The sequence below is a fragment of the Mauremys reevesii genome, linkage group 10 (assembly GCF_016161935.1).
Source record: "Mauremys reevesii isolate NIE-2019 linkage group 10, ASM1616193v1, whole genome shotgun sequence".
NCBI classification, from domain to species: Eukaryota; Metazoa; Chordata; order Testudines; family Geoemydidae; genus Mauremys; species Mauremys reevesii.
This window is the reverse complement of record NC_052632.1, coordinates 75,313,420-75,338,719: the sequence shown is the minus strand read 5'-3', so window position 1 is coordinate 75,338,719 and position 25,300 is coordinate 75,313,420. Positions and strand designations below refer to the sequence as shown.

Genomic DNA, 25,300 nt, shown 5'->3' with positions numbered 1-25,300 from the left:
TCTTTTTTTAAAATCCTAGTAAATTTTATACATTCAGTCATTTTACCTCCCAGTTTATTAACTATTAGAATTGCATAATCTTTATGTAAGAGTTGCACAATCTTCTCTGATAAAAACAGTGCTGGTTTGATCTGATTAGATTATACTTAATCAAGTGTACTTTTCTAATCTTACAATCTAAAACCCAGATTCTGCAAATACGTATGTATGTGAATGCAATGGATCTATTCACATGCTTAAAGTTAATCATGTGCTTAAGTGCTTTGCTGGATCAGCACCTTACAGGATTGTGTCCTTAATGTATAAGAATGTAAAGTGGGTTAAGGATTCTTCCTTGGGCGATTCGGTCTCTGTTAAGTTCACACTGAATCACCATGAAAGTGCCTTTGGAATGGGAATTTCCACAGTAATGATAAATGAACACACACACACACACACACACACTTTATCACTTGAATTCTTAAAGAATGTCAGCAGACCAGTGGATAAAGGAGAACCAGATGACAATTTATTTGGATTTTCAAAAAGACTTTTCAAAGTCTCTCACCAAAAGCTATATAAGGAACTAAGTAGTCATAGGATAAGAGGCAAAGTGCTGTCAGGTATCAGAAACTGGCCAAGAGATGTAGAAGTGCTTTATGAAGTGAGCTTCATTATCTCCATTTTACAGATGAGGAAACTGAGGCCCAGAGAGTGGTGAAATGACTTACCCAAGGTCACTCAATAGTCCAGCATCTTGATTATTGCAACATCCTTCTCTCTGGCCTTGACAAGTGCAATCTTGTCCAATGTTGCTGCAAAGATCATCCTCCTTGCCTCTCGCTTTAACCATGTTTCCCCTCCCTTTGCATCCCTCCACTAGCTCTCTTTTCTCTATTGCATCAAACATGCTTGTCTTCACCTTTCAAGGTCCTCCATAGTCTATCCCCACTCTACTTATCATCTCTCATTTGCTATTGAGATGTTGACTCTTGCCTCCACTTGACCTGTGGTGCCAGCTTCCATTGCCCACTTGTTAAACTTTCTTCCCTGCTGCCACTCAGGCTTGGGAGGAGCTGCCCATAAACATCCACAAAACTAACTCATTATCCTCTTCCAAAACCCTCCTTAAAACACTTGATTGGCATGATGCCTACAAAGAAAACTCATAAAACTGACAATGACTAGATAACTGGTGTGCTCAAACTACTGCCTGTCATGCTGACCAGTTGTCTGTCATTGTTTCCTTGTACTCCCTAGTATCAGAGGGGTAGCTATGTTAGTCTGTATCCACAAAAACAACGAGGAGTCCAGTGGCACCTTAAAGACTAACAGATTTATTTGAGCATAAGTTTCAAGGGTAAAAAAACCCACTTCTTCAGATGCATGGAGTGAAAATTAGATACAGACATCTGAAGAAGTGGATTTTTACCCACGAAAGCTTATGCCCAAATAAATCTGTTAGTCTTTAAAGTGCCACCGGACTGCTCATTGTTTTTCTTGTACTCCCTGTCTGCCTTATCCATCTGCTGTCTCTTGACTTATATTTTGATTGTTAGCTCTTTGGATTGCGGAACATCTTTTTGTTTTATGTTTGTATAGCACAATGGAGTCATTATCCATGACTGGGGCTTCTAGGTGTTAAAGGAGTAGTTGCTGTAGTAATAGTTGTTATTATATTATTAAAGTGACTTATTTCTCTCCATTCTGCTTGTCCTGTTTTGAACTATCATGCAACCCCTTTTTTTAAAAGGTTGACCCCCAAAATTAAATTTAAAAATGGTTAAGACTAGATTTTTACATTAGCGTTTTATAAAGTACAAGTTCAGATTATTTTATGTAATTCTGGTAAATCCCTTTTGTTTGTTTACTAAGAGGAGAAATTCAGCATTTCCATGAGAGTGAAACGTTGATGACCATTTGCTAACACATGGAAGTAAAAAGAAAAAAAAAATCCAGATTTTTTTAAGTGCTTTGATAATCGTGCCAATGAAAGACACTACTGTGAATGAAACTTTAGGGACTGCAAGATTTAAATGATTAGCGGATCAATCTGCATCTACCTAGACATTTTAGATCAATTTTCATATTGTTTCCCCATCTAACCTAATGCATATGCTCTTGGTATAACTCAAGGGATCTCAAATAAAATAAGGTAAATTGTTTAAAATGATTTGGGTTTCTATTATGCTCTGACATAAAAAACCTGCCTGTCATTACCTAACACAAACTTACTCACAGAACAGGGAAAAAAATTATTTGGAATACTTAATGAACATATATTTTGCAATGACGATGATTAAAATATAGCACCTAGCAATAACTACTGTCATTTATTTGAAAAGATGAAGCAAATATCCCACTGGGAACTGTGAGTTCCGGGGTTTATAATATAACTCCCAGAGACCCATAATTCATTAGCCCTAACAATGAATAACAAAATAACTCTAAAAGACATCAAGTATCAGAGGGGTAGCCGTGTTAGTCTGTATCCACAAAAACAATGGGGAGTCCGGTGGCACCTTAAAGAATAACAGATTAAAGACTATCTGTTAGTCTTTAAAGTGCCACCGGACTCCTTGTTGCTTTTCTAAAAGGCATGGCATAATCAATATCCTGAGCTACACATGACATAACTTTTTTTTTAAATGCCAATATATCAGGAGGTTGCTTAGATATTTTTCAGCAGAGAAAACTATATACATTTTAAATGAAGTTAACATTTTAGCTCTTAATTCAATGGAATGGCATTTTTTTCCCATGTGGAGATTTTTTTTTAATTAAATTGATTTATCATGTACAATAAGAAGGTGATGTGAAATTCTACCTTTATGCATCTTGATTAGTAAAGCTCAGTGAAGTGAACTTTTTTTATTCAATGAAATTAACACTGACAACTATGGATTAAAAGCTATCAGGCATTAAACTATTAAACCTTCACTTCTTTTTACTTCCATTAAACAAAAAGATTTTGCAAACTACTTGCCCATTAAATTATCAATAATGTATCAGTTTACCCCTGCTAATGGAAGTCTAAATAGTCAACACATTGTGAAGACACGATTCACAAGGTCATATTTCCACCTCTCTAATCAAAATGGTATCTTAGCAAAAAATAATAATCATAGTACTGTATTGTTTGTCTACTGAGTCAGTTTAGACAGTATTGCCAAATCTACGGGTGGGAAGGGAGGAAGGTAATTTATTCAGGCCCTGGCACACAATTAAAATGCTAGCATGACATTCACTGCTCATGCTCCAGTGCAGTATTCTGTGGGGGGTATCACCTGCTTATCCAAGTACTTTTATGTATCCCCATCACCATAGTGCCTGAATGCCACCCAAGTATTTGAAAAAGAAATCAAAATAATCAACCCTCTTCCCAGCCAAAAGGAGAAATAGCTTGACTTGTTTATAGTTTGTGTAGCTGGACAGTAAAGAAGTTATTGAGGAAAAGCAAAGTCAAAGAGGTGAGGGGATTTTGCATTTAGTTCTGAAAGTGGTTAATTCAAGGGCAATTATTATCTCGAGGCATTGACATCCATAGTCTAGGTTCAGCTCCAGTGAAAATTCTGTCTCCTGCGCACACAAGAAGAACCTGAACCTTTTCAGGGCATTTCCATTCACCTCTGCAGCCTCTTGGAGATGGGATATGAATATTTTTTGATCAGTGCTATCAAATACCATGGAGAACTACAGCAGAATGAATATGGATGCATTTCCCATGTCTGAGGGCAGGATCAGGTCATTCATCAGAGCAACAAGTGCTGTCTATTTATTGTGCACTGGCCTGAAGCTTGACTGAGAAGAAAGATTCAGGATACTGGCAACTGACAGATGGAGCTGGAGACAGAGTCTGTTTTTTTGCTACCCTCTTGATTAGTTTTATGAGATGCTTCATGCTATCTGAGCTCTGTGGTGATAACCTAAGGCCTTGGGGACATTAAGAAGTCTCCCTGGCATCTCCACCCTAGAGGGGGCACATCACAGTTTCCTCTCTCTTTCTGTTTAACAAGAAACCTCCATCTACTATTTCACTGAGTCCCTCTATCAGCACACTTATCAGTATACAACTTATTCCACCCACTTACACCCCCTCCAGGGACCCATCCGGCTGGCATGACAGAGTAGTGTCAGGAAGATGAGGGTAGGGTAGTTTGCTGAGTGTAACGCCTTATAATAGAACAGCTTTGCTGGGGATCCCAACTGACCCAGTCTCTATTTTGCACCAGTATAGCAGGAGATTAAAAGGCTAAGGCATTCTAATTACAGAGGAGATGAGAAAATGATAAACTGTTGGTCAGTTGTAGACATGCATGATGATACTGTATAAAACTAATTGCCTTATTTTCTTTCTTGTAATGCTCTATTCCACAGTAAGGAGCCGCAGTGAAACAACATTTTAATGCACACTGCTATAATACCGGTAATTTACTACATGTATTTGGTTAACGGGCAGTATAAAAGGAAGCATTCAGTTCAGCTTCCAAGGATTCTGACTGCAAATATCCAGTACTAACTCCGCGTGTTGGGAACTATTGGCCAGTTCACTTTTTTCCTGATCTTAACACTTATACTAGGTTAGGAAAAATAAAGAGAAAAATGTATATGATGTTTTCCTCATTTTAAGATTTTTTTTAAGTAAAATGTTTACAAAGTTAATGTACACTGGGCTTTGGAAGTGTGTTGTGTCCTAGTGTCTGCAGGTGCTGTTGGGAAAATAGCATTTGCAGCTGTCTACCAGCAGTCACTGAAATTTACAAGTGTTCCAATAAACTCTGCTTCTGGCTGCTGTTTGCTCCCATTCTGGTTCCCATGGAAACAGGTGATAGATTGCCAAAAATGAGAAATGATGCTTTAAAATAATCAGTCTTTTGAACCAGCATCTATTATAACAGCACCTCACTCTTCTTCCCGTAATCCCAAGGGAGTGGGAATAAGAACACATGGCAGCTGGAAGCCAGAAACAAAGTTGTTAGAACTCTTGCAAATGTTATTGGTTGCTGAATGACAACTGCAAATGCAGTTTCATCAACACCACCAAGAGACTTTAGTAAACAGTATCTTTTAAAGTGTGCATTTGAACTTTCAGAGAAAGAGTATATAAATTATTATATTATACACACAAATCTTTTGTTTGACTGATTTCAGTAAGGTACCCCCTAATCGTGTGTGAGAGTAGCCCACCAAACATAGGTTTCTTTTAAACCATTCCCTCCCATTCTGACCCCACCTCTGCCTTGAGAATTGTAATAGCCAGTAATGTATATTCCTACAACAGGTAGGAAGTTGCCTGAAATGAGTATCTACATAATCAGGAATCTGTAACCCGTGTCCTTCCTCATTCTCCCCACTTTTTAATGTATGTCACATCCTTATGTCTCCATCAAGCCTATCATTTAGTCCCTAATCCTGCAAACACACATACAACTTCACACACATGCATAAGAGTTTGCAGAGTCAGGTCAGGAACTCATTGTGATGCTGGCAGACCAAGTGCCAACTCATGCCAAGGCCCTTAGACCCCAGCTGAACATTGATGAATGGAAACCAGTCTCACTCACCTGTGTGTTAGTATTATAAAAATAGGTATTAGATGTATAAAATTGTGTTTAGACTTTATGAAATGTTTGTAGGATACTGCATGTATTAATCTGACTTAGCATGTACCCCATGTTACCAGGTTATATCAAGTGTTTGCATTGTAAGTCTCTGTAATTGTGTAACTCACTAAACAGGAAAGAAGCATTTTTTAACGTAACGGCAGAGCTCCTCCAGAAGGTGTTAGGACCAACACATAAGAAAGCCCATGGAAACCAAACGAGCCATCATGAAAAATCAAAGGAGAAAGACTTTGTTAATTGCATTCCTCCCCCAACACCCCATGAAGAGCAGACCCACAGTGAACTCATCTCATCTGCTTGAACTCTGGGAGGAAGGGACTAAAACAAGAAGAAACTGGGTCACCGGAGTACCACAGGGTCTGTCTGTGACTCCATGTTAAGGCTGTTATAATGCTTGAGGAATTCACACTCGATACTTTGTTGGTGAAATATAAGCAGAGAACTCACAACCAGTTTGGGGTTTGTAACCTGCTTCTTAAGAATCTGCCCAGAGGTCGGTACGCAGGCTCCTGAGCCACTCGAGACAGTTTGACCCCCATCTCCCTTGTGATTTTTTGAAATGTTATCAAACTTGTGACTTTTGTAAAGTGGCAAACAGTAAGCTCATGCAATATATAAATATCTGCACACACATTCACAAAAGAGGGGACCGTTTTAACTTGCATCCGTGCAATGGATTTCTACATGAGTATTTTGAGGCAATGTTTTTCTCACTTTTAATTGTTAGGCTCCATCAAAAGGTTTCACCAGAGAAAAGAGTCATGCTTCTCCTACAGATCACACAGACCCATGAAATCTCAGACAAGGCATTTACAATTTATTTATATTCATTTTGAATCTGCTAGATGAAGGCCAGACACAAAACAGCTAGAGATTCCGCTCACAACTAACGATCAGAGATAAGCCACAGGCAGGCTGCCAGCTCCTTCCTTCCTTTCCAGCTTTAATTAATGTACGGTCTGCTTCACATTTGCTTCCATGGACCAAATTCTTAATATTCAAGTTGAATTTTGTTCAAAGTTGACCTGGCGCAAATCGACCAAGAAAGCCACAACATATCTCAAAGGTTTGTTTGTTTTTTCTGAATTAGGCTTAAAAATTTTTACATAAAAAGGAATCTTCCCCAAACTGACAGGATTCTAAACTCATTCAACAAAAATCCACATCATGTTATTACTAATTTACTCATCTTTACACATCATAAAAATATTTACTAGGAATCTGAACCAGACAGGATTTGCTTGTGTCTGCACAAGAACAAAATTAATGTCTCATCATAGTCTGCAGCAACCAGTACTGACATGCATTTTAAATGAGTCAGTTTCAATTAATAAAACAAAACTGGTAAACACAAGGCATAACCTAGTGTATCATTTGATACGTCACAAGCACTCTGCATCTATTTCTGTAAAAATATACCTATGTGAGGTGGTCACAAAAGTATAGATCTGGAGTATTTCAACTTTTCAGGCACGACCCAAGACTCTTCTGTTTGTACAACCAACTCCCAAGAATGGCGGTTGCAAGAACAACCAAGCAAATTTTGTCTTGGTTACAATAAGAATAATCCACTTGCAGAAAGCACAATACATGAGGGCGACTTAAATATCCAGTCATGTCTAAAAGAAATAATGCTTTTATAAAAACTACAATTTGATGTCGTTATTTGCCTTAATCTTAAATAATTCTGATAACATAAATCATAGGAGTGAAACTCAAATTCTGTTTTTAAATCCTATAATCTTCCTACCTACAAACTGGAGAATCTTTCTTGAAAAGATGTATCACGGATACTCTTTGAAAGAGGATTGTTAGTCATTCTCTTTTGGCAGTTTATATTTACTCTCAAAATCCATTTGCCTCTAAGAGCCTATACAAACTTGTAAATCAACTTCCTAACCTAAACAGAGTTAACTGAATCATCTTTAATGCTAAACGCTTCTGTCTAATGAGGATTAGCTTCCCATTCTTCTTACTTCCACCAGCTCCACATCTATGGTTAACAAACTGTGGCAATACACACACAATGCTGATCTCTATTCAATATTCTGTACTGAAATTCAGTAACGGCATATTCTTCTGCACTGTGTTGCTCTAAAGTATCAACAGAGGTTTATGAAAAATGAATCCTGTCAAACTACCTTGATATCTTTTTTTTTATGAGATTACAGGTTTGGTTGATAAATGTAATCGTGTTGATGCAATATACTTGGTACTGCATAACATTTTTATTCTAATTTTTAAGGATATAAAGTTAACAGCATGCATTAAATGGATTTAAAAACTGGTTAACTGATAGGTCTCAAAATGTAATTGTGAGCAGGTGTGTTTTCCAGTGGAGCCCCCTCTGGGATCGATTCTTGGCCCTATGCTATTTAATATATTTGTTAATAACCTGGAAGAAAAACACAAAATCATCACAGATAAAATTTGCAGATGACACAAAAATTGGGGAAGTGGTAAATAACAAAGAGGACAGGTCAGTGATTCAGAACAATCTAGATTGCTTGGAAAAATGGAAGCAAGCGAACAATGTGTGCTTTAATATGGCCAACTGTAAATGCCTACATCTAGGAACAAAGAATGTAGGCCATACTTACAGAATGGAGGAGTCTGTCCTGGGAAGCAGTTACTCTGAACAAGATTTGGGGGTTGTGGTGGATAATCAGCTGGAACATAAGATCCCAGTGTGACTCTGTGGCCAAAAAAACTAATGTGATTCTGGGATGCATAAACATGGGAATCTTGAGTAGGAGTAGAGGTTATTTTACTTCTATATTTGGTACAGGTGTGACCACTGCTGGAATACTATCCAGTTCTGGTGCTCACAATTCAAGAAGGATGTTGATAAATTGGAGAAGGTTCAGAGAGGAGCCATGAGAATGATTGAGAACATAAAAACATAAGAATAGCCATACTGGGTCAGACCAAAGGTCCATCTAGCCCAGTATCCTGTCTTCTGTCAGTGGCCAATGCCAGGTGCCCCAGAGGGAATGAACAGAACAGGTAATTGTCAAGTGATCTATTCTTTGTCACCCATTCCCAGCTTCTGGCAAACAGAAGTTAGGAACATCATCCCTGCCCATCCTGGCTAATACCCATTATTGGACCTATCCTCCATGCATTTATCTAGTTCTTATTTGAACCCTGTTATAGTCTTGGCCTTCACAACATCCTCTGGCAAAGAGTTCCATAGGTTGACTGTGTGTTGTGTGAAAAAATACTTTCTTTTGTTTGTTTTAAACCGGCTGCCTGTTAATTTCATGTGATGACCCCTAGTTCTTGTGTTATGAGAAGGAGTAAATTGCACTTCCTTATTTACTTTCTCCACACCAGTCGTGATTTTAAAGACTATCGTATTCTTCCCCACCCCCCAGTCGTCTCTTTTCCAAGCTGAAAAGTCCCAGTCTTATCAGTCTTTCCTCATGTGGAAGCTGTTCCATACCCTTAATCATTTTTGTTGCCCTTTTCTGAATCTTTTCCAATTCCAATATATCTTTTTTGAGATGGGGCACCCACATCTGCTGGCAAGATTAAAGGATTAGAAAATATGCCTCATAGTTATAGACTCAAGGAGCTCAATCTATGTTAATAATGAGCTCTTCAATCTAGCTGAGAAAGGTATAACATGATCCAATGGCTGGAAGTTGAAGCTAGAGAAATTCAGACTGGAAATAAGGCATTAATTTTTGACACTGAGGGTAATTAACCATTGGAACAATTCACCAAGGTTCATGGTGGATTCTGCGTCGCTGACCATTTTTAAATCAAGATTGGATTTTTTTAAAATATATTCCCTAGGAATTATTTTGAGGAAGTTCTTCTATTGCTTCTGTTATACAGGTCAAACTAGATGATCACAATGGCCCCTTCTGGCCTTGGAATCTGTGACTACTGAAGACGGCACTGAAGGATTTCCAGGTACAGTTGGTCTAAGAAGCCCATCACAGCAAATAAACATGCCCCAAGAATTCACTTTTTTTCTACAAGTGTACTTGCACTTTTTAGTTCTAGTACAAAATGTAAAGTAGTCTATCAGAGTCCTTCCATGTAATGGAATGAAATAATGTCTGAGCTATAAATTTAATATCCAGTGAAGAACATATTCCAGAAGATACGATGAGCAAAGGGATGAACCTACATTCCCTAGGACAGAGAGATGGAATCCTGTCAATTCAGCCTGAGAGAATAATCCCAGCTTCTTTTATTCTGAAGTATTAGTGTCCTTCTTCCACCACATATAATAGCAAACCATTTGCACTAGTTTTCTGACTATCTAGCACTGCTCAAGCTGTACCTGTGTTAGAGCAAAATTTGGGAGATTTCAGAGTAGATGCCCTAGAGGAATAACAACAAAACTTTATATCAGCTGTTTTCTAGTCCTGGCTGGACCTTGGAAGGGAAAGTACTCTATGCAGCATTTGGCAAAAAAAAAGGGGTACTCATGAGTTTAAGGAGATAATTCCATGACCCCTCCCACCCACTCCCCCAAAGAAAATACCATCTCCCAAGTACTAAAAGAGGTTGTTTTTAAACTGTATGTGAAGTCTATACAACTGCATATATACTGAGACAGCCCAGATTATTCCGGTACTGTACTATCATCTGTATTGCTCAAAAGGGATGCCCATTCCAATTCATAATTGCAGATTTAGAAGCTCTGTTAAAAAAGTTAAGTATTATTCAGCTAACTCACTAAAGACTTGGCAATCTCAGAATTTATTGTTGATTATATATACATGCTAATTATCACAGTTTTAATTAAAGTATTATCTGGTGCATGTGAAATGCAATTATGCGCAACCAGTGTAAGTTGTGTAACAGGCTAATATTTGTAGAGAAATGCATTGTCGGCAATGAATCCGCTCATGTAAAATGAAGTGATGTTTGTTTTCAAATGAAAAATCTGTACATGGAACATTACACACTGAGCTGTCACCATCAAGGCAAAACATTCTAACCTAGATTCAAAGCCTAATAAGTAATTTTCAGATTTTTTCACCTTGGTCATCTTCTACATTGAAGTATTTGATTAGAGCTATAGTTATAGGGATCGCTCTTAAAATCTTCACTGTTTTGCCTTAGCAAGGAGACAACAAAACTGCAGTAATTTTAACTACATACAAAGGCATATGTAAATATTTTAATAGCAACAACAGGCACATGAACAAAGGAATTTCCACACTGAAACAGACCAGTGGTTTATTAATTATTTTTATATAGTACTCTCTATAGTCCAGTTTACTCTCTATGACAATGTCAGATGTACTAATCAGAGGAAACTGTAAGCCCCTCTATAACTGTACTTAATCAAGTATATATTACTATACCAGTGGGGAGTGATGTAGAATTTTTCTTGAACAATCAATTTATGATCTGATCAATTCATCATTTTAAACTAGTCAGGATAAAAATTACAACTGCAAGTGCTGTTCTAATTCATATAAACATATAATCCTTTAAAATATTCTAAGCTATTTGCCTCAATTTTCTATGTCAGTGACTTTGAACTTTCACCTTTTTCTTATATTAGGAGCATCTGATAAACCATTTCTATTCCATTGATTAATTGACATACATCTATCACTAGGTCTTTCTATTCTGCCACTGTGTTTTTTTTCCATATGAGGCTACTAAACCTGCAGGCAGTGTTCAATGTGAGAATATACCGTTATTTTATATTATGGAAACAGAATATTGTCCATATTCTTATCTAGTTGCCTTAGAACAAAAATGTATTTATTTGACTGCTACAATGCCTAAAGCAAGTGTCTTCACTGAGCTGTTCACAATGATATCTAGTTACAACTTCTTGTAAGGCTACAAATAATCCAGGACTCTAACAAGATGTATGAGTATTTTAAGTTCTTCCTTCTGATGCACATCACTGTGCATCTGAATACTGAATTTTAAATGCCATCATGTTGCATGTTACCTAGTTTCAGGGCGCACCAGCACAGCAAGCAGCTGCTTGGGGGGGACAACGGAAAGGGGCGGCACGTCCGGCTCTTTGGTGGCAATTTGGTGGTGTGTCCCTCACTCCCTCTCAGAGGGTAGGGCCTGCCGCCGAATTGCTGCCGAAGAATGAAGGGGCGCAGTAGAGCTGCCGACGAATGTTGCCGATCGCAGCTTTTTTTTTTTTTCCCCGCCGCTTAGGGCAGCAAAAACGCTGGAGCTGGCCCTGCCTAGTTTTATCACATGCTCTGGAGTTCTTCATAATCCTCCCTACTCATGATTAACAAATGACATGTCATCAGCAATGTTGGCACTGCAATATTTCCTCTACCTCAAATTCCAAGTTGTTAATAACTGACTCAATTACTAAACTCTGGAGAAACTCACTGTTAGCTTCTCTCCATGCTGCAACTCTCCTGATCTCATGGTAAGAACCTTAAATAAATCCACTCTGTATAGTTTTCTAGTTGTGGGGTTTGGGGGGGTCTTTTAAGCAAATTTCTTTAAGACTTTCCTTATATTGTACCTTGAGTACCTTCATAAGAAGATAAGGTTTTGAAAAGCAGTCTCCAAATTATCTTGTAGATCCTTCAACAAATAATGCTGAGGACCATGTATCTAAAGAGAATACAGAGGATGAAGCATATCATTCCAAAAGGTCTCTTCAATGCCTTAACACCTCCCCTTTCTCTTTGATTAAGCTCTATTTGTGGAGCACTTCAATAATTTCAAAGTTTCATTCAGGGACACAGCATGCTGAGGCTTCTTTGAAGAGGAGGATCTTGAAGCAGGATCCTATCCCAGTGGGGCATCTACTTGACCCAGGGGTTCTTTCATACTGAAAGGCATCAGGAGATTCTTGTCTACTGGACCTTGAAAACTTCTGAGGAAATCCTCAAGCAATTCCTACAACTATGAGCAAACATGATCACCCCAAAATGCAACAGGCCATGAGTGACATCTTTTGGGCACACTTAGGTTAGTGCTTAAAAGCACTAGGGAACGTTAATTCAATACTAGACATTTGCTACAATAAAAAAATGTAAACATCAACCATTAGAAAATTAAGTAAAATGCAGTAAAATCTCGGTGAAGAAACAAAAAAAATCACAATTACTTTAACCACATCTTTAGAGGCCAAAGAGAGGTCACCTCACAAGAAGAGCTATTTTTGCCTTTAAAAGAATTATAGCAAAATAACAAAAGATGAACTAACCCTACTTGCATTCTTGCTGCCACTATCCCAATCAGTAACATGTGAAACAAGCATATATTACACCTGTGTCTAAATTTTTCTAAATGCAAACAAATATTCAGAAATAAACATTAACTAGCTCACAATGGGTCTGATCCATTGAAAATCAATGGGAAGACTTCCACTGACTTTAGTAGGCTTTGCATCAGGAGCACTATAAACTACTGCTGAACAAAATTTTAGTTTGAGAAACAAAGATGTTTTTATACTGGAATTTAGAAAACACCAGCGATGGATATGTTTATTATATTATAAAATCAGTTGACTCATTTTAAACTTAAAACACAGCAAAATGAACTATCATCCACCCAACCTAGTTTCATCATTCATCATCATTCATGCCCGTCACCCCAACCGGGGTATGGGCCGCCAACCACAGATCTCCAGAGTCTTCTATCCTGGGCCATTCGCTCTAGCTGGTTCCAGGTATAGCCCATTTTTTTGCTATCAACCTGAAGGTCGCGTCGCCAGGTATTTCTTGGGCGGCCTCTTTTCCGCTTGCCTTGGGGGTTCCACCGCAGTGCCTGTCTGGTGATGTTGGTTGGCTGCTTGCGTAGTGTATGTCCTATCCAGCCCCACCTTCTCCTTCTAATTTCTTCCTCTGCTGGGAGTTGACGGGTCCTCTCCAAGAGGTGGATGTTACTGATGGTGTCTGGCCAGCGGTATATTTAACTTAATTTTATTGAATCTTTATATAGCATAATAAAAAAGAAACCCTAACTTTACAGCAGAAGTTACCAGGGCTCTGCTAAATATTTAATTATTAAAAGGTAATTTGAAAGGACTATTACAATGCGTTCAGGAATGAAATATTTTAGCTGTAAGATCCCAGCCTGGGAATTTTTTTTTTTTGCAAAATAGCAAACCTAGTTTGCTATTTTGCAAAAAAATTCCCAGGCTGGGATCTTACAGCTAAAATATTTCATTCCTGAACGCATTGTAATAGTCCTTTCAAATTACCTTTTAATAATTAAATATTTAGCAGAGCCCTGGTAACTTCTGCTGTAAAGTTAGGGTTTCTTTTTTATTATGCTATATAAAGATTCAATAAAATTAAGTTAAATATTTAAATATATATTTAAAAGGCCCAATCTATGGCATTATCACTAGATATGTATGCATATAGTGACAGGTTGACTTTATTACATATTTAAACCAAGCTTCCATTTTCAGAATTATCAAGGCAGTTTGACTGAAGCTGATGAATGACAGCCACAACTTAACAGAAGTACTAACACAGAGGCACTATCACATAAGTCAATAAAAACAAATGCGTACACAAAAAGTCCAGTAAAAATGAAAAACATTGAGATCGCTATGTTATTTCCATTACAAATGCTAAATTTAGACAAATCTTAAAGTAATTGAAGTGAAATGGTAATAAGTTAATGGATGTTGAACTATTTAAATATGTGCAATTATGCATTATATTGTTTTCTAAATCACCTGGGATAGAGTTTACCCCCTAGATGTAACAATTAAGATTATTATTAGGAAAGCATACTACTGCAAAACTAATTAAGAGATTTGAGATGTTTAAACCATAAACTTCACATCTCAAGGAAAACCGCACAATGAAAACAACATAGAAAAGGAGATTCTGCTAACATTCTTGTCAGGTAGGCCACAGGATGCAATTTGAAGACAAGAACCTGCAATTAAGTAGGAGCCTAGCATTGTACCAAACATGCTCTTGCGTACTAATCTGATAAACACCAGTAGAAATTACCTCCTAGTGGAACAAAACAACCCAGACTGACAGTCTATACATTTCATTTTCCAAGGAAGAAAAAGAAGTTACAAATGTGTAAAGGTAAAATTCAAATAATTCAAACTTTCAAATGAGGTTATTGCTGTTTTCATGTCTACTGCAAGACTGTTCCCACCTTTTGTTATGCAAAGTAAATGGAGCAAGGTAAATGAACTTATGTCTGCTCTTTGCAATGCCAGTGCCTGAATTCTTTGGTCTCAGAACATAAACTACGTTTGGAATCCTTAGTAACAATTTTCAGTATAAAAGCAACAATTGCTGGAATATGAAAGAAGCCAATTAGCCCATTAAGACGCTAATGTATCTTTTTTTTGAAGTGATTACAAGTTTATATAAAGGGACTAGTTTGATAAAGGGACTAGTGTTGATGTAATCTACTTAGACTTCTGTAATGCATTTTACTTGATACCAGAAGCTGTCGGCCCCCCTGAGCGCTGGGCCAGGCGCCGAGCCGGGCCAGGCTGAGCCAGCAGTCTCCCTGAGCCCTGGGCCAGCCCCGCCCTCGCCTGGATGGCCCTCTCTGCCCTCCGCCAGAATCGGCCAGGCTGAGAGCCACTGGCAGCCTCCCCAAGCGCCAGCTCCTCCCGGCCCTGAAGGCCCCCCCCACGGAGCTGATGGCCCCTGCAGCGCCCGACTGAGCTCCCTCACTCCGCCGGCCGCTGGCTCTCCATATCGCTCCTCACTCCCCCGTCCTGAGGAGGAGGGATGCGGGGAGCAGCAGGGACCTTGGGGGCAGGGGTGGAGTGGAGGAAGCAGTGGGGTTCTCAAGGAAGGGGGAGGCAACTGTGGCCCAGTTGTCTGGCAGTGGGGCAGCGGGAGCACAGCCTTCCCTGGCCTATTATACACGATGCTTGTGCTGCCACCTCCATCTCCAGCTGAATACCACCGGGGATGTGAGACTGTCTCCCCTCATCTCTAACCCCATGTCTCCTTAACCTTCCCCATCTTATTTCTTTTTCCTGTCCCTCTCTTTTTGCTTTCTAATAAGAGTCTGGCTTAGCTGGGCAAGACTGTATATTTGCAACACTGCTGGAAGCCTGTGACCAGAAAGAGGCAACTACAAGCAATGCCGTAAATAGCCTGATGCAGGTATAAGTTTGTTAAGTCTCAGAGTGGCTGATCGGACCATGTGCTGTGCCTGTTTCTCCAGCAGAAAGAAAGAGAGAGCCAACATCAGAGATTGCAGTTTTTATCTTTGCTGTTCTTTTCTCTCTACGTGTGTGTGCTTGTCTTGTCTTGTCTTCTAGAAAATGGGAGCAAACTTTAACAGCAGCAGCAAAGACAGCTCCAGCCCATCTCCACTAACTTCTCTTTTCCCCCGCAAAGAAAAATTATTACCATTTTTAATACCCTTTAAGAAAATGTCAAAACAAAGGTTTTTTCCTTCTAAAAACTCTCTCCAGCTAAAGGGAAAAGGAACAAGGGATGTTGCAAAAAAAAATTAAAAATAATAATAAAAAAGCTATAACCATTTTCCTTCTTTTCTTTAATAAAACATTAAAATGATTTTTAATTGGGAGTTTGCCATGGTACTAAGCAGGCTGAGGTCTCTGTATACCAAATCTTGTTTAAAAACATTTAATATTGGACTGGGTTATATTAACATCTTTGGGCCCCTATATGCCATCTAAATTGTTACATGTCCATAATTCAGGAAGGATGTTGATAAATTGGACAGGGTTCAGAGAAATGCCATGAGAATGATTACGGGATTGGAAAACATGCCCTTTATAGTCAGATTCAAGGAACTTTATCTATTTAGCATAACAAGGAGAAAGTTAAGGAGTGACTTGACCATAGTCTGTAAGTACATATGTGGGAAACAGAAATTTGATAAGGGGCCCTTCAATTTAGCAGACAAAAGGTACAACAAGATCCAATGGCTAGAAGTTGAAGCTAGACAAAATTCAAACAGGAAATAAGGCTCAAATTTTTAATGATGAGAGTAACTAACCACTGAAACAACTTACCATGGACTGTGATAGATTCTCCATCACTAGCAATTTTTAAATCGAGATTGGATTTTTTTCCTAAAATATCTGCTCTACTTCAAACAGGAATTAATTCAGGGAAGTTCTGTTACCAGTGTTATACAGGAGGTAAGGCTAGATTATCACAATGGTCCCTTCTAGCTTTATAATCTATGAATCAGGGAACAAACTTGACCCTAATTTCCTCCAGGAGAGCACTGACTTGTGTTTGTATCAAAGAGCAGATTCCTCCTCACTCCCCTTTCCTATTTCCCATCCAAATGAGTGAAAGTTTATCTTTACTATGGCCTCCAGCCTCCCTCTCCATCCTACAAACATCACAGCCCAGACTCCTCTTCAATCTTAGCTACTGGCCATGGTCCAAATGAAGTTGTCAGGTTTTTCTGATAGTCAGACTGCGGTGCTTCAGAAACAGCTAGGGTGGATTTTAGTGAGTAAAACTTTACTGTTTTATCTAGAAAAGGCATGGGGATCAAGAATGCAAAATACTATACATGAAAAATAAACATTTATGCAAAACTGAGGTTACACAATGAAAGTCACAAAGGCTCCAATTTAGGAAAGCATCCCTTTTTAGGAAGGACACTTAAGCATGTTCTTAACTGTATGTATATGCTTAAGTCTCACTGAAGTCCAGTTCCCTTTCAAGGTTTGTCTACACTGCATCAGGAGGTGTGACTGCAGAATCTCCAGACTTACCCAAACTAGCAATCTAGTTAGATCGTGCAACAGCAGCAGTGAAGGATGGAGCATGGATCAGTCCTGCTCACCAAGGACCCTGGTACATACTTCAGCAGTCACCACCCATGCTGCTGCAGCTTTATAGCGATTGTTACTCTAGGAAGATCAAAGCCTGCTCGGGTATGTCTACATGAGAAGCAATCACACCTCGGATATCATTCATAGTCACAATGTGCTTCTCAGGCTGCTCTTAGGGCAGCACAACTACATGAAACTCCTTGCTCAGGGCAGATATTCAAGTGATGATTTAGCCTCATACCCGTAACATTTCATTTTAAATTTTCAGTTATAAATACCAGTGCAGGACAGCAGGAAGTGTTTTTAATATCCAGTTAGTCATATTCATAAAGGCATCTACAGATTTTTCTTTGCTTTTGGGATGTGACTTTGGACAAGAAAGTGATTTTCAGCTGTAGGTTGGTATGTATATTTTTGCATGTATATATGTGGATGGATGTGTGAAAATAATTGATTTGTGCACGTGTGGCTAGAAACGTGCACCCCGTGCAAACATGCACCCAATTAGGAGCTGAAAATCAGACTCTTGGTTTTCAAATCCACACTTTAATGAGTGTTGCACGTGCGTGTATTAATGGGAGAATAGATTTCACAGAACAGACAGATTAAAGAAGGAAGAATTACAGTAAACTACTTAAACCAGATGCCAATTGCCTAAGAAACGGTAAGTTTCCAAAGCAAAGACAGCTTAGCCATACAGAAAAATATTTCTCTAGATAACTTTTGGTTCCATCCTCTACCAAGTGCCGCTTTCCAGCTATTTTCCTCTCAAACAAAGATTTACACTGTTCCTCCCTTTTTCCTCACTCCTACTCTATACTATATGCATCTAGTAATTTAATAGCTGGGTATCGCTTCAACTCTTTGTGCTCTACCCCAAAGTTTGGTCTTCTGCTACAACATTTAAGGCCCTCATCCAAAGTCCACTGAAGTCAACCGGAGTCTTTCCACTGAATTTCCACACTTTTTCCAGTACTTTCTCAAATTTACTTTGAGTGTTGACTAAAGTTACCACTTCCTGGTAGAAACAAACTAGCTAGCTACATATGAAAAATATTTCTGAACAGCAACATATTTGACCAACATTCTACCAAATGAAGTTTGATTCCCAGATATTTTTGCTTCATAACAATAATCCAAATGGCCCAGGAACAGGTGGAGAAAAGTTGGACACATGAGAGGAAACAATGCAGCAAGTAAACTGGTGACTCAGGTAGCAGAACAGCTGTACTAAAAAGAAGATTTTCATAATCCTTTTCTAAACGAGGATTCCATAATGAAATAATGGACAAAATATTCTAATCCTTTATGATGTTTCTACATGAATATACCTTCTTTGGCCTCCATATGAATTAATCTGAATACATTGTCAGGTTTCCCTTATTCTGAAGAAAATGATGATGAAGAGCACTGTACAAATTTTCTTGCAGGTGAAGTAACATGGCTTTTCTCTGATAATGCACAAACATTCCTTTAAAATATCAAAATAAGACTTTGAAAACTTCCAATAGCCAAAATATTTACTGGTTTGTTGTATTACATACCACATATGAATACACTGAAATAGGGTGGAAAGAAAACAAACTCAGGGGCTTTGAAATGCTGTAAATATACTCCATTGTTTTGCTTGAATAAATTTACTGTGGCATATCAGTCATCTTATATCAGGAATTTTATCAGCAACCTCATGACTGTATGAAAGGCCTCTTACTAGACATGATAAACTCCATATGCTTGTGTTATCTTTACATTAGCCTACCTGTGACTGTATGCAGCAGGAACTAAAGCTCTTCAGAGTGGATTTGCAAGTGAAAAGCTTGTAAAAATTAAGTCATTATTCTGATCTATATCCTTTGGCTTTAGCACAATTTAAGAACGTGTTATCTAATCAATGCAGCTAGGATACTGGTTAACAGCTGAATTAATAGTTATTTTCTACAAAGTCGAATAATCTTTCCACCAAGAGTTACATTGCCATTTAAATTAATTAAAATTCACTCTGTTTGAAAGAAATTGTCTGTATCTCAAAAGGAAGCCCCATCCCAGTAACTATCACAGCTCTGCACTCTCGCACAGCAGGATTATCCTCATGACTTTTCACTTGTGGAAGAACATGAAGACTAATCTATCCATTGAATCAATGTTTTTTTCTCCAGTCTAACCAACTGACAATTTTAACCCTAATGACCTAGTAAGAGGAATAAGAAATTGGTCTATTATCTTTGCTTATTCTGAATTCGAGAAGTATTTGTTACAACTGGAGACCATGCTAAGATGTGAAGTTGACATTAGAAAAGAAAGAGACCAAAGGCTAGTCCTATTCAATATATTTGTAAAATACCTCCAAAATAATAAAGTGATGCCAGAATTTACGACAATGCAATAATATCTTCTGCTACCTGCGTTCCCTAGAAACAAAAACAAATAAAGATGGGAATGCTGAACAGGCTCAACTGAAACATTAACACACTGGCAGGAAAAAAACTGAAATTTTAAATATCAGTTTAAAAAAGCAAATGAATGATGGAAATAAAATGACAGATTCTTACCAGCTGCTGAACAATTCATATTTTTGCATAACTATTCTTAATGTTGATCTTTTAAGTTTTTACAATAATGACAAAGCCTGTACACTCACCTGGATTTCTGTTACAGTGATGTCAATTCTATTGAATTGTGGTAGTTATCCCTGTATTCCTAATGGGCCTGGTTCTCATTTACACTAACACCCGTTTACACCATTCTGGAAATATAAAGGGTGTGTAACTTTAAAGTATGCTTACTTTAAGTCCACTTTACACTGAGAAAGCAGTGGACGGCCCTTAGTGTAAATGAGAAGCAGTTCCAATAGGTCTTTGAGCCAATGGTTTTCTTAAATGATGTTACAGTGAAAAAATAAGTGCCAACTTTTCTTTGAGGTGGTGATAAGAAGTTTCAGCATGGAATATCCACCTATGCTCTCTCCAGTTCGTGCACTGAGGGTATGTCTAAACCACAATTAGACACCTGTGGCTGGCCCATGCCAGGGACTCAGGCTCGTGGGGCTTGGCTAAGGGGCTATTTAAATGCGGTGTAAAAGTTTGAGCTTGGACTGGAGCCTGGGCTCTAGGAATCTGTGAGGTGAGAGGGTTCCAGAGCGTGGGCTGCAGCCTAAGCCAAACATCTACACCATAATTAAATAGCCCTCTAGCCCAAGCCCTGCAAGCCCAAGTCAGCTGGCACCGGCAAGTCATGGGTTTTTAACTGCAGTGTAGACATGCCCTGAATGTTTCATCCGCCTGCATTAAGTGTAATGTTTTCACCACTGGGAAATATTGTAGCTGATTGACAAGTTGATTGATTTAGCTAGAGGGGTGAAAACCCCTTCTGTGGACACTCAGGATGTAAAGTGATTTGTATTGATTTAGGAATATAAGGCACTCAAACCAATTTAAGAGCATCCACACAAAGGATCAAAACAATCTAACCAGATCAGTTTCTAAACTGATTCAGTTAAATTGCTACAACTTGTGTGTATATAAGGCCTTATTTAAAACTGGAGGGCTGCTGCTCAGAAAACTTTTCCCCCAAGGCAATTAGTTCAGTCCCCATAAGGGAGGCATTACACATTTGTGATAGTTAGAGGGCTAGCTGCACCTCTGACACCTTCTCTAGCCTCTGACTGCACACACACACACACCCCATCCCCACCCCCCAAGTCTCAGATTTCATGCCTTCACGTCTCTCAAGGTGGAATCCTGTGATTCTCCCACTCTTAGACTGGTACCCTGCGTATCTACTGCACTTATCCCAATAGGTCTGACTAGGTTCGACACCTGCAGTTCTTCCTGTTGGGAGCTTGTGACCAGTGGTTAACACAGGGATGCAAAACAGCCTTCTTAAATTAAAATACTGTTTAATCTTAACAGTTGGAAAGAGCATACGATTCGAGCTATAGGATTTTAAAATAAACAGCCAGCCTATATACATATCTATCTTACTTAAAGCTCTCCCACCCTGTGATAGAAGGCCTAAGAAACCTTTGCTTCTTCAGACATGCAAACAGGTATCTGCTTGTGTCAATCTGTTCCCTGCAAACAGCTCCCAAACAAATGCCTGACTCCTGGACAGAGACTTTTTAGCTGCCTGTAGCTCTTTTGATCGGTTTGTTCCCAGCATTGGCAAAACAAGCTTTGTAACTTGGCTGGTGTCAATGAGTATATTCCTCACAGGTAAGAGTTCGGGCATTGTCTCTTAGCCCCACTGAAGTGTTTACCAGGAGGTATTTCATCTGGAACTACTGTTTCTGTTTCCAGTTTGTTTCCCCAACAACCTGCTATTAAACTAAACCAACATGTATATATACACATTAAACATTCCAATATAGCCACATAGTATAGAATATATACAATATATATAGAATATAGGCCTATAGTAACAACCCCAATTAGCAGGCCATATAGTCATAACTCATTACAGAGCTGCTCCACATCCTTTGCCACGTTAATTCCAACTGACTTTCAAAAGAATACTAGCTTTCATGTTTAAAAAGTGTATAAATGGACTGCAGTAAAATATTAGCCAAGATGGTCAGGGACACAACCTCATTCTCCAGGTGTCCCTAAACCTCCATCTGCCAGAAGGTGGGGCAGGATGACAGGGGATGGAACACTTGAAATTGCCTGGTTCTATTCATACTCTCTAAAACATCTGGCACTGGCCACTGTCAGAGACACTGGGCTAGATTGACCATTGTTCTGACCCAGTATGGCTAATCCTATGCTCTTATAACACAGTATGACTCTACAAATTAAAAGTCAAACTCAAAAGCCTTTTTTCCCTACTGAGAACTCGTAGCACTCAGCAGCCATCCTGAAATCAGAAAATCTCTCTCACCACAAGCTGCCAGCTACTGGATCCTTTAGAAATTCTCATTTTCCAAAAACGTTGATAACCCAGTAATTCTCTATTAAATTTGACAAGCATGCAGGGACCAAAAAAAATAAATAATAAAATTAAAATGCTCCAGCTAACCACATAAAGCTTTAAATAAATGCATGAGTGTAATGATAGACATTGGCATTTTAAATGTCTTAGGTAAGGGATAAACTAATACACCTTGAGATAATGCTTAGCTAATCACGGTGCAACAACCTTGTCATGAGTGGATGAACTGCTAATTAGACCAAAGGAAATAAAACTGCCAGTAGGATAAAAAGATAAAGAGAAATAATCAGTGATTACAGTTTTATTGTCAAGGAAAATAGCATCAAGCAGAGCTCAATATAAAATGCAACCTTATAAGTAAATACCAGCATTCATTAAATTAGTGCATTCAAGTAAATACAATCCAGGGACAAACACTTACTTCTCTGAAGCACACCATGAAAATGAATGGAAGGAGGAGAAAGCAGCCATTCCCCATTACCACTTCCTGCTGCTGTACAACAACCATTAAGATCACATGAATTATTTTGTTGAATTATTTAAGAATTTCAGAGCCAGTCTTGAAATAGCCATTTATCTCAGACTTGGGATGAGCTAGACTACTTCGTTTTCTTTAAACCTTAATTAGTCTGCTTAAAATGTAAAGTGTTATCAAATGGAATTAGTCAGATTTCACATCTTTAATTTTTTGAACTTCACATCAACTTACATTCTGCTGCTTGGAATAATCTTGTGGCCATCTCTAAACCAAGTCACTTGTGGTCTGGGATAGCTGATGATGTACAGGAATTCTAGAACTGCAGCTTGTCCTTGTGACACTGTTTTTCTCTGGTCTGTGTCCATGAAATTTCCCATATCTGAAGAGAAAAGTTATATTCAAAGTTCTGGAAGTTTCTTCTCCTTTTTTTTTTTTAAAGGCAGCAGAGAAAAAGTTATATTTTACAACAGAGTCAATGGCATTGCCATAACTAAGCAAAAATATATGACTATAGTGTTGATTAATGCAGATTTCAGGTGCGTGGTGAGGCACAAGACAAAACAGAGTACCTCCAGAGCACACAATCACTGCTGCACGATTTAACGTGCCCTATTATAATAACCGACTTTTTTTAAAACCAGAAAGTGTCATTTTAATGTACAAATTATTTTGGAATATATTCTTACACTGGATAAAATAGTTTGTAATGTACATTGCAAAAGTAGTGTAAATGTTTTATGAAGTCTTTAGCACAGTTTTCTTGCTCCCAAGTCTTTCTGGTCATGATACTCCTTCAGTCTATTGTTACACCCACAGGCACAGCTGTATCATGGTCTAGTCACACCAGTAGGCACTCAGATTCACACTGATGGACCATTGTGTGACCATTTGATATAACTGCAGGATCAAGGCCATGGTTATCTGCAATATTTCATTAGCTGTGGGTTCTTCATTAGCTGTGGCCTCCTTCCATGACCAAACACTCCATCTATATATTTGACATTTTTAAAAAAATGCAAACTTCTACTATGGGTCCTCCCACAAGAGCACTCATGTTGCTTATAGTTTTATGGGCAAGGACCAGGGAGTGGGAAGTCCATTAAAAACACTCTGCATTTTTTCTTCCTGCTTTTGAGCTTTGTCTTTGATCTGCAGGTTTCTACTCTTCTGCCATCTAAAAACCTGTATACATTTTATTTTTCTTAAAATTACCAAATTGGTGTACAGAAATAACTGTTTTGGTTTCCCCACTGAATTCCCATCTCCCAAAGGCCAAGGGGTTGGTATTCAAGTTCTCAAGAGCAGAAAGGGATGCAGGGAGGGCAGAAGAGCATGAACCTGCAGCCCTGTCTAAGGACGGAAGTAAGAGACTAAAGACAAACAAAAGCAGGAAGAAAACAACATAGTATTTTTAAAAGGGTTGTAATCATCTTTGTGATTTTCAAGCTACTTATTCAGATATAATCAGCACTGTTGCTCCATGTATTTTTGTTTATAACTAATCAGATGGCCTACTTGAAAAGAAGTTTTGAACCACATAGGTAATTCTAATTAATTTCACTGTCATGTGACTAGTCTAGCCTTCAGAATTCAGGCATTTTAAGCCCAAAAAGAACTGGTCAGCATTTTTTTTATAAACAGATTTTTCCATTCATTTATATCTCAACTAATTTTTCTGAGCATGAATTGAAAAAAAATTGGAGGACTTTTATACTGTAAAAATGACAACAGTAAAACACTACAAAGTTTGAGGTGCTTCCTTGAATGCATATTGCTTAAAACAATTTAGATTTGAAAATTAAAGTTTTGCAAAAGATAGCAGCAGTCACTACTAGGTACAGAAATCCGGTCCCTTGGGTATTTAACACATTTTTAAAAAACTTCTTACAGATTAAAATAACCTAAAATTTCATAGAACAGATCTTAACCTTGGGTGCTGAGTTTCCAGATTTGTGTTGATTTACAGTAATTCAGGCTCTTGTTACCAAAACTGGCTTTTTGGTATTGAATATTATTAAATATAATGGTGACAGATTAATACTACAATAGAATTCAATTTTAATGATCATATTTTACAGAGATAATTCAACAATGGATCAAAGTGATTTTTCAAAAGCTATTTTATACTGTAGCTGATATATTTGTCCCTCATGTATACTAATCAGGGGACATTCAGTTGTGAAGACCAAATGAGAAATAATTTCTGTAATTTTTACTGTTTGTTTTCAAAGGTAGGAAAGACTTTCACACCTTTCTTGGGTACCATTTGATTATAGGGGGGTAGAACATCACATCTTGCGAGATTGCTATTAGAGACAATTCTAACCAGACTAAAATGAGCAGGACTCATTCTGTCCTTCTGAGATGGAAGTTGTGCTTCTAAGGATATGTCTGATTCGGGAATTCACTGTTTTTTGTGAAATTGCATTTATTGATCATTTGGGTATAACCATCAGAATAGAGATGCTCAAATTTATCCTTACAATACAATTCCAGTTGTGCTATTATCATGCATGCTTTATCTCCTCTACTCCTGTCTTATCTCTTTTTTTTTATTGGAAC

The 25,300-nt window shown here is 38.2% G+C and overlaps 1 protein-coding gene across 15 annotated transcripts in view; it reads right to left on the bottom strand.

The window, feature by feature from the left end:
• The window catches only part of SDK1 (sidekick cell adhesion molecule 1), a 656,852-nt gene that overhangs the window by 350,787 nt on the left and 280,765 nt on the right, over positions 1-25,300 (bottom strand). For all 15 annotated transcript variants that reach the window (XM_039493139.1, XM_039493140.1, XM_039493143.1 and 12 more), the window contains one exon: positions 22,970-23,117. In XM_039493139.1, coding sequence (XP_039349073.1) covers positions 22,970-23,117 — 148 coding nt within the window. The remainder of the gene's footprint in view (positions 1-22,969; positions 23,118-25,300) is intronic.